The 10,000-nt window shown below is 41.4% G+C and overlaps 1 protein-coding gene and 1 long non-coding RNA gene across 4 annotated transcripts in view; both read left to right on the top strand.

Annotated features, from left to right (window-relative positions):
• The window catches only part of LOC126993113 (putative inorganic phosphate cotransporter), a 61,887-nt gene that overhangs the window by 10,093 nt on the left and 41,794 nt on the right, over positions 1 to 10,000 (top strand). For all 3 annotated transcript variants that reach the window (XM_050851969.1, XM_050851970.1, XM_050851977.1), the window contains 2 exons: positions 4,906 to 4,935; positions 6,030 to 6,059. In XM_050851969.1, the coding sequence (XP_050707926.1) occupies positions 4,906 to 4,935; positions 6,030 to 6,059 (60 nt within the window). The remainder of the gene's footprint in view (positions 1 to 4,905; positions 4,936 to 6,029; positions 6,060 to 10,000) is intronic.
• On the top strand, positions 6,066 to 7,700 carry LOC126993124 (uncharacterized). Its single transcript, XR_007747431.1, has 3 exons — positions 6,066 to 6,581; positions 6,612 to 6,761; positions 6,822 to 7,700. It is a non-coding gene; the product is annotated as an uncharacterized LOC126993124 (long non-coding RNA).

Below are 10,000 nucleotides of genomic sequence, written 5' to 3'. Positions count from 1 at the left end.
CTCTTCCATTTCTTTTTCCCCTCTTCCATTTCAATTTTCCCCTCTTCCATTTCTTTTTCCTCTCTTCCATTTCAATTTTCCCCTCTTCCATTTCTTTTTCCCCTCTTCCATTTCTTTTTCCCCTCTTCCATTTCTTTTTCCCCTCTTCCATTTCTTTTTCCCCTCTTCCATTTCTTTTTCCCCTCTTCCATTTCTTTTTCCTCTCTTCCATTTCTTTTTCCTCTCTTCCATTTCTTTTTCCTCTCTTCCATTTTTTTTTCCTCTCTTCCATTTCTTTTTCCTCTCTTCCATTTCTTTTTCCTCTCTTCCATTTCTCTTCACATTCCACCAGCTTTCTTTATTACCTTATTTCTCATTTCCTTTCTCTTTTTCATCATGTTTTCCTTGACTTCCTCCTCCTCTTCCTCCTTCTCCTAATCCTCCCCTCAGAACTACCATGTGTGTGTGTGTGTGTGTGTGCGCAGGAGGGAAAAATGTTAGGAGGTAAAGAGGGAAAGAATTTTGTATTAAGGGGAAAAAATTAAGTTGGGAGGAAAATTAAGCTGATAGAGAGAGAGAGAGAGAGAGAGAGAGAGAGAGGAAAGGAGATAAGGGTAACATATGGAGAGTGAGAAGAGGAGGAGGAAGAAGAGGAGGAGGAGGAGGAGTTACTGGGTTACTGAGTACATATTATATTTGAAAGGAGAGAGAGAGAGAGAGAGAGAGAGAGAGAGAGAGAGAGAGAGAGAGAGAGAAGGAGGAGGAGGCGGTTATATAATGAAACATATGGGAGGAGGAGGAGGAAAATATGGTAAGAGGAAGGAGACGAAAGGAAGGATATGAAGGAGGATTGAATTAATTTATTTATACGAGCAGGAGGAGGAGAAGGAGGAAGAGAAGAAGGAGGAGGAGGAAGAGAAGAAGGAGGAGGAATTGATAAAAGAGAAGAAAAGTAAACAATGAGGAAAACATGATGGAAGTAAAAAGAGATAGATAGAGAGATAAATAGAGAGATAACGAGAGAGAGAGAGAGAGAGAGAGAGAGAGAGAGAGAGAGAGAGAGGGCATTCCACTTTGCCCTCCTAATGTGCAGTACTTGAAGACATGCAACTCCTCCTCCTCCTTTTGTAAATTTTTGTTCTCCTCCTCGGCCTCGTCCTCCTTCTTTTTTGTCTTCATGAATAATTACTTTGTTGCTTTTATTCTCTCTCTCTCTCTCTCTCTCTCTCTCTCTCTCTCTCTCTCTCTCTCTCTCTCTCTCTCTCTCTCTCTCTCTCTCTCTCTCTCTCTCTCTCTCTCTCTCTCTCTCGTCACGTATGCACTTTCACACACACACACACACACACACACACACACACACACACAAACACATGTCCCACTCGTGCAAGTACCTAATTAAGTATATGTATATGTGTGTGTGTGTGTGTGTGTGTGTGTGTGTGTGTGTGTGTGTGTGTTGCGAGGGCGGATTATTCTAGCCAAGGTCAAGTTAGAGAAAGAAGAAGAGGAGGAGGAGGAGGAGGCATGACTAATAGAGAACAAAGTGTTAGAAGTATAATTATTCATATGCTCGTAAATGAAGGAGGAGGAGGAGGAGGAGGAGGAGCAAGATTAGCAGCAGAATAAATAAAGGAAGGAAGAGGATTAGGAGGAGAGGGAGGAGGAGGAGCAGGATTAGCAGGAGAATAAATAAAAGAAGGAAGAGGAGGAGGATTAGGACAAGGAATAGAAGGAATAAGGAAGAAAGATAAACAGTAGGAGAGAGGAGGAGAAGGAGTCGTAGTAGGAGGAAGAATACATAGGAAGAACAGACACCAGAAGACCTGTCGGTCTGTGGCGAGGGTGTCTGTTTACTACCGCTACTACTAGTAATCTACGTGTGGTAGGACAGGATAGAATAGATGAAGGCTCTTCCCCACCCACCTCTCCCTCCGGCAACGTGCCGGCAGGAAATAGTTAGAAGAGAACACCATGTGCCTTTAAGGAAGAAAGGGACATGGAAATTTTACAGTAAAGAGAGAAATAAAAGGAAATCACTACCCTTAACTTACACTACTGGTGACCTAAGCTGAGGGGGAAACTAATGTATTCAGGTTGTACTCGTGCTGCAGGCTGCCTGAGACAAACGAAAAAGGGTCAGTAAACAGTGTATGTAGTTGTCATAAAAATAAAAATAAATAAATAAATAAAAGCTGGTATTAAATTGGACTGCTCACGATGGGGTGAGATATAGTTTCAGGGGTTACCGGTAGAGGCTTGATCCTCGTTTACCTTTGGTACAGGGGTACGCTCCAGTATCCTGTTAACCTTACTGTTCCCACACCTCACTGCCTGAAACATGAAAAAGGGTCAGTAAAATCTTATATCTCTGAAATACTTATCCAATGAAGACTTGAAGCTATTAATACACTGTGCGCTAACTACTGACGGTGGGAGTCTATTCCAGTGATCGACGACTCTATTATTGAAATAACTTCTGCGCGCGTGTTACATCGGTTTCCCTTTAACTTCATACCGTTGCTGCGTGTTATTGTGTTGGTGTCTCTGAAATAGACTATCTGGGTTAATGTTTTCGAATCTATTAAGGATTTTGAACACTTCATTAAGTTCCCTCTTACTCTTCGCTTCTTTAAAGAAAACATATCTAAACGCTTTAAACGCTCGTCATACGTCAAGTTATGGAGCGCTGGAATTTGTTTGGTTGCTCGGCGCTGTATCCTTTCTTGGAGGAGGAGCAAGATTAGCAGCAGAATAAATAGAAGAAGGAAGAGGATTAGAAGGAGGAGGATTAGGTCACGGAATAGAAGGAATAAGGAAGAAAAATAAACAGTAGGAGAAAGGAGGAGAAGGAGTCGTAGTAGGAGGAAAATTAGGAGGAGGAGGAAGATGAAGATGAAGATGACTAGCTACGCGTGGTCTCGGTGCTCATACCCATCTCATTAGATAAGCAATAGCCGTAATAACAGTAAGAGGAGGAGGAAGAGGAAGAGGAGGAGGAGGAGGAGGAGGAGAGTAATGAAGATAAGGAAGACGGGAAGATATGATGTTTGTGAATGCTGCTGCTGATGATGATGATGATTGCAAGATTAAATCCCTTCATTATTACTGTGACCGGAATACTAATAAGAGAGAGAGAGAGAGAGAGAGAGAGAGAGAGAGAGAGAGAGAGAGAGAGAACAATCATTAAGTGGGGAAAAAAAAAGAAAGACAGGATGAGGTAACGAAATGAAGAGAGAGAGAGAGAGAGAGAGAGAGAGAGAGAGAGAGAGAGAGAGAGTCCCTCCACACAAGTACTATATATACACACTAGAGACAAAAACAGACAATAGATTCATTACACACACACACACACACACACACACACACACACACACACAGAAGGAAGGACACTTGGAATGCGGAAGAGGAGGAGGAGGAGGGAGATAGGGGGTGAGAGTGACTGACTGAGTGATTGAGAGAGAGAGAGAGAGAGAGAGAGAGAGAGAGAGAGAATGGGGGGTAGGGTCAAAAACACGTGGCTGCTTTCTGTTTCTGAGAGAGAGAGAGAGAGAGAGAGAGAGAGAGAGAGAGAGTTGCATCAGCTTATCGCAATCGCTTGCGTCATACTCTCCTAGCATCCTCTCTCTCTCTCTCTCTCTCTCTCTCTCTCTCTCGTAATAGTTTTCCATGAAGATTAAGCAAAAAAAAAGTATCGTCATCATTATTAATATTTCTTCTTTTGATTTTGTTTGTTATCATTTTTTTTTTCATTTTGTTTTAATTAGTTATTATTTTCATTGCTACTACTACTACTACTACTACTACTACTACTACTACTACTACTATTACCACCAATGCTGCTACTATTTTAAGGCATGCTATTAATTTCAATCTACTATTATTATTATAATTATCATCATTATTATTATTGTTGTTGTTATCCATTTATCTCTCTTATAAGCTTTGCAATGGCTTTACAAATTACTAAGAAGCGTGTGTGACTTATCTGTCTATCTATCTATCTATGTATCCATCTATCCTTCTATCTATTTGCCTTACTATATATCGTAGTAGAGAAGGAAGTTACATATAGATTGATAGAGAGATTGATTTTTTTGTGTTCTCCTCCTTCTCCTCCTCCTCTTCTTTTTCTTTTTCTTCTCGTTCTTCATATTTTTGTCCCTGTTCTTATTATTCTTTTACATCTTCCTCCTCCTCCTCCTCCTCCTCCTCCTCCTCTTCCTCTTCCTCCTCCTCCTTCTTCTCTTCCTCTTTCCGCTTATTGTTGCTTATATCGCTTTTGCTGTGTTGCTTTTTCCGGTGTATGTATGTATGTATGTGTGTGTGTGTGTGTGTGTGTGTGTGTGTGTGTGTGTGTGTAGCTTTATGTGTACACGCCTATACCTACATGCACATTTGAGTGTTTCCTGTTGGCTGTTACATTAAGTATATTTAAGTAATTTTGGTGTAATTGTAATAACTTTGATGTTTTTATTAATAATTATCATCATTATCTTTGTTTCTCCTTTCTTTCTTTCTCTCTCTTCTTTTCTTCCATCTCTCTTTTCTCCATTCTTTCCTTTTTCTCTCCTCTCCTGTCTTTCTTTCTTTAATTCTTTCTTTTTTCTCACTTTCTCTCACTTCTTTCTTTCTCTCCTCTCTTCTTTCTTTCCTTCCTCCTTCCTCCTTTCTTTTCTCCTCTTCTTTCTTTCTATCATTCCTTCTTTCTTTCTTTCTTTCTTTCTGACTCACTTTCACTCACTCACTCACTCACTCACTCACTCACTCACTCACTCACTCACCCACTCACGCACTCCCTCTTTCACTCACTCATGCACTACCTCCCTCACTCCTTCACTTTCACTCACTCTCACTCACTCCCACTCACTCTCACTTTCACTCACTCACTCACTCTCAATCTCACCTTATCTTTGCACGCACTCACAGAGGAGACGATTCCTCTCAGAAGCAAGGAAGGTGAGTGCGCTAATTGAGTCATTTTCAGAGCCTCACCTCTCACCTTCACCTGTCGCCTCAGTTATCACTTTCCAGGTAATATCAATCTGTTTTAAGTATTTACCTGGAGGTGTTTGTGTGTTTTGTTGGGTAATGGGTCATTTTCACGTGTTTTTATTACTTTCTCTGTCATTTTCATGTTACAATTATTTACCTGATAAATTTCACTTCTAATTAGTCAGTATCTTATTATTTTCACATGTAATTAAGACTCTCCCGGTTATTTTCACCTGTTAGACTTATTTTTCCCATTTTCACATGTAATTCGTATTTGCCTGATCATATTCCCCTGTGATTAGTGTTTACCTGGTCACTTTCACATGTAATTATCACATTCCTGCTCATTTTCACCTGTAATTGGTGTTTACCTTCTCATTTCCACATATAATTATCACTTCCTGTAATTTTCAAGTGTAATTATCACTTTCTTGGTCATTTTCACTTGGAATTATTACTCTCTCGGTCATTTCCACCTGTAAGTATGACTTTCTTGGTGATTTTCACCTGTAATTATCACTTACCTGATCCCTTATACCTGTAATAATCACTTTCCCTGTCATTTTTACCTGTAGTGTTTACCTGGTCACTTTCACTTTTAATTATTGCCTACCTGGTCACTTTTACCTGTAATTAGGTTGTACCCGGTCATTTTTACCTGCAAATATCACTTTACCTGGTAATTTTCACCTTTAATTAGTGTTTACCTGACCGTAATTAATTTCTGTTGTTACATGGTTGTTATTACCTGTTCATAAGGTATAATAATGATGTATTGGTCTCTATTTATAAGTTTATATGCTTGTAAGGAATAGATGTAAGTAGTTATATTTTCTTTTTTGTAACAGTAATAAGGAAGTAAGGTTTTTTTGTAATAAGTGTGTTATTATTTTCCTTCATTTGTGCTGTATTTCAAAAGTGCGACAGATTTTTCTTTCGTTCTTCCTTACGATTTATTTTTGCTGTGACTGAATTTATTATGTGTATGTGTTTGAGAGAGAGAGAGAGAGAGAGAGTACACTAACTTTATCCCTCGTCTAATTTCTCTTCCATGCTAGTCGAGGAAAAGGAAGATGGAGAGAAGAAAAGTGAGTAAAACTATTATTATCAGTATTATCACTGCTGTCATTATTATCATTAGTAATGTTGTCGTTATCTTTAAGGCTATGCTAAATGTTATTCGCCTTGTCCCTGAAATATATCCTATCATTGCAGTGGTAGTAATAGTAGTAGTAATTGTAGTAGTAGTTGTAGTAGTAGTAGTAGAGTATGCTGGAAATAGTTAAATCTCACTGGTGGATGCTGGATAGGCTAAATCATATTGGTGGGTGCTTGTAAAAGTTAAATATTACTGGTGGATGCTGGGGAATGCTAAATTTTACTGGTGGATGCTAGGAAAGGCTGAATCTTACTGGTGGATGCTGGGGAAGGCTAAATTTTACTGGTGGATGCTGGGAAAGGCTGAATCTTATTGGTGGATGCTGGGATAGATTTAATCTTATTGGTGGATGCTGGGAAAGGTTAAATCTTACTGGTGGATAGTAGGAAAGGTTAAATCTTACTGGTGGATGCTGGGAAAGGTTAAATCTTACTGGTGGATAGTAGGAAAGGTTAAATCTTACTGATGGATGCTGGGAAAGGTTAAATCTTACTGGTGGATGCTGGGAAAGGCTGAATCTTATTGGTGGATGCTGGGAAAGGCTGAATCTTATTGGTGGATGCTGGGAAAGGTTAAATCTTACTGGTGGATGCTGGGAAAGGCTGAATCTTATTGGTGGATGCTGGGAAAGGTTAAATCTTATTGGTAGATAGTAGGAAAGGTTAAATCTTACTGGTGGATGCTGGAAAAGGTTAAATCTTACTGGTGGATGCTGGGAAAGGCTGAATCTTATTGGTGGATGCTGGGATAGGTTAAATCTTGTTGGTGGATGCTGGGAAAGGTTAAATCTTATCGATGGATAGTAGGAAAGGTTAAATCTTACTGGTGGATGCTGGGAAAGGTTAAATCTTACTGGTGGATGCTGGGAAAGGCTAAATCATATTGGTGGATCCTGGGAAAAGTTAAATTTTATTGGTGGATGCTGGGGAAGGCTAAATCTTACTGGTGAATGCTGGGAAAGGTTAAATCTTATTGGTGGATGGTGGGAAAGGATAAATCTTACTGGTGGATGCTGGGAAAGGCTTAATCTTACTGGTGGATGCTGGGAAAGGTTAAATCTTATTGGTGGATGGTGGGAAAGGATAAATCATCCTGGTGGATGCTGGGAAAGGATAAATCTTATTGGTGGATGCTGGGAAAGGTTAAATCTTACTAGTAATGTATAGATATGGTAGTCATAAACAATAGCTGCGCATGGCCTCATTGTTCATCTCCGTCACATTAGCCTTACTGGTGGATGCTGGGCGTGAGGGGGCGTGGCCTATTCGCACAGTTATCTTGAACAGACCAGACATTAATAGTTTGACGTGAGAGAGAGAGAGAGAGAGAGAGAGAGAGAGAGAGAGAGAGAGAGAGAGGAAGGAGGTACTTATTGCTTGTAATAGTAAATGGGTAGTTAGGCCAGGTGCGTGCATGTGTATGTATGTATGTATGGAGGAGGAGGAGGAGGAGGAAGAGCTTTATGTATGTTTGTGTGTTTGTGGAGAGAGAGAGAGAGAGAGAGAGAGAGAGAGAGAGAGAGAGAGAGAGAGTTATACAGGTAGCTTGACAGGTTAATTAAAGTTGTCCATGTCAGAGAGAGGTAGAGACAGGACAGGTAGAGAGAGAGAGAGAGAGAGAGAGAGAGAGAGGAGAAATGAGTCACAAGAGAGGAGTGATAGAAGGAGGAAAGAAAATGGAGAGAAAGGAAGAGAAGGAGGAAAAAAAGGAGGAAAGGGAGAGAGAAGACATTATTACGTTCACAGTGATACATGTAATGAACACACACACACACACACACACACACACACACACACACACACACACACACACACAGCTATATTAATTTAGTAGATGACAATAAAATCTCTCTCTCTCTCTCTCTCTCTCTCTCTCTCTCTCTCTCTCTCTCTCTCTCTCTCTCTGCAAAGGATCTCTCTAAATTAGAAGGTGTTCTCTCGGGCAACGAAAATGATCCTTCCTTGCGCAACAAATCCTACGAAGAAAGGCTTTCCACCCTTAACATGGTCTCTCTTGAGAAACGTCGCCTCCGAGGAAAACTGATCGAATGTTTTAAAATACTTAATGGTTTCACGAATGTAGACAGATCAACATTGTTTATGATCGATGACACTTTGCGCACGAGGAGCAATGGCGTAAAACTCAGATGTAGACAAGTAAATTCAGACTGCACCAAATTTTTCTTCACCAGCGTTGTAGTGTGAGAATGGAATAAGCTTCCACCATCAGTGGTCCAGTGTAACACGATTGACTCCTTCAAAAATAAGCTCGACCGTCACTTCCTTCAACTTAATATCAACTAGAGTAGAAATGCAACGTTTTGGAGCCTTCTGATTAATGTAAAATCACTTAGGTTTAAGGACAGACCACCAAGTCTGGACCATGGGGTCTGTGTGGTCTATTTTCTATGTAAATCTATGTAAATCTCTCTCTCTTCTAGGAAAAAAACGTGTAGGATATGAAGGGTTCTTAGGACATTGCGCATCATTTCCTACAGAGAGAGAGAGAGAGAGAGAGAGAGAGAGAGAGAGAGAGAGAGAGAGAGAAAGTCATGATAGTATTACCAGTAGCAAAAATGATAATAATAATAATAATAATAATAATAATAATAATAATGTTTACTAAAGCGCCGAATAGCTCTTACGTATGCGCCATTTACGGCTGATGAGATTATACTGCTCTCTCTCTCTCTCTCTCTCTCTCTCTCTCTCTCTCTCTCTCTCTCTCTCTCTCTCTCTCTCTCTCTCTCTCTCTCTCTCAAACGGATGTCACATATATCACACCTACCCACATCCTCCTCCACCTCCTCCTCCTCCTGCATTTCTCTATCTTTCCATCATTCCTCCTCTTACATCACCTTATATCTACCTCCCTCTCACCACCCCATCACCACCACCACCACCATCACTATCGTCATCACCATCATTGGTCTAGAAAGGGAGAACTTGTTATATGGGCGAAGGCAATGTCCAATGAAGGGAGAGCTTGTCATATGGGCGAATGGAATGGGCAAGGAAGGGAGAGCTTGTGATATTGGTGAAGGGAATGGGCAAGGAAGGGAGAGCTTGTGATATTGGTGAAGGGGATGGGCAAGGAAGGGAGAGCTTGTCATATGGGCGAAGGGAATGGGCAAGGAAGGGAGAGCTTGTGATATTGGTGAAGGGAATGGGCAAGGAAGGGAGAGCTTGTCATATGGGCGAAGGGAACGGCCAAGGAAGGGAGAGCTTGTGATATGGGCGAAGGGAACGGCCAAGGAAGGGAGAGCTTGTGATATGGGCGAAGGGAACGGCCAAGGAAGGGAGAGCTTGTGATATGGGCGAAGGGAACGGCCAAGGAAGGGAGAGCTTGTGATATGGGTGAAGGGAACGGTCAAGGAAGGGAGAGCTTGTGATATGGGTGAAGGGAACGGCCAAGGAAGGGAGAGCTTGTCACATGGGCGAAGGGAACGGCCAAGGAAGAGAGAGCTTGTCATATGGGCGAAGGGAACGGCCAAGGAAGGGAGAGCTTGTGATATGGGTGAAGGGAACGGTCAAGGAAGGGAGAGCTTGTGATATGGATGAAGGGAATGGCCACGGAAGGGAGAGAATGTAATATTGGCGAAGGAAATGGCCAAAGAAGGGAGAGCTTGTGATATGGGTGAAGGGAACGGTCAAGGAAGGGAGAGATTGTGATATGGGTGAAGGGAATGGCCAAGAAAGAGAGGACTTGTGATATGGGTGAAGGGAATGGCCAAGGAAGGGAGAGCTTGTAATATGGGCGAAGGGAATGGCCAAGGAAGGGAGAGCTTGTGATATGGGTGAAGGGAATTGCCAAGGAAGGGAGAGCTTGTGATATGGGTGAAGGGAACGGTCAAGGAAGGGAGAGCTTGTG

Source organism: Eriocheir sinensis, chromosome 7, assembly GCF_024679095.1.
Source record: "Eriocheir sinensis breed Jianghai 21 chromosome 7, ASM2467909v1, whole genome shotgun sequence".
NCBI lineage: Eukaryota > Metazoa > Arthropoda > Malacostraca > Decapoda > Varunidae > Eriocheir > Eriocheir sinensis.
The sequence above is the reverse complement of the archived record's forward strand: the minus strand, read 5'-3'. Positions and strand labels throughout refer to the sequence as shown.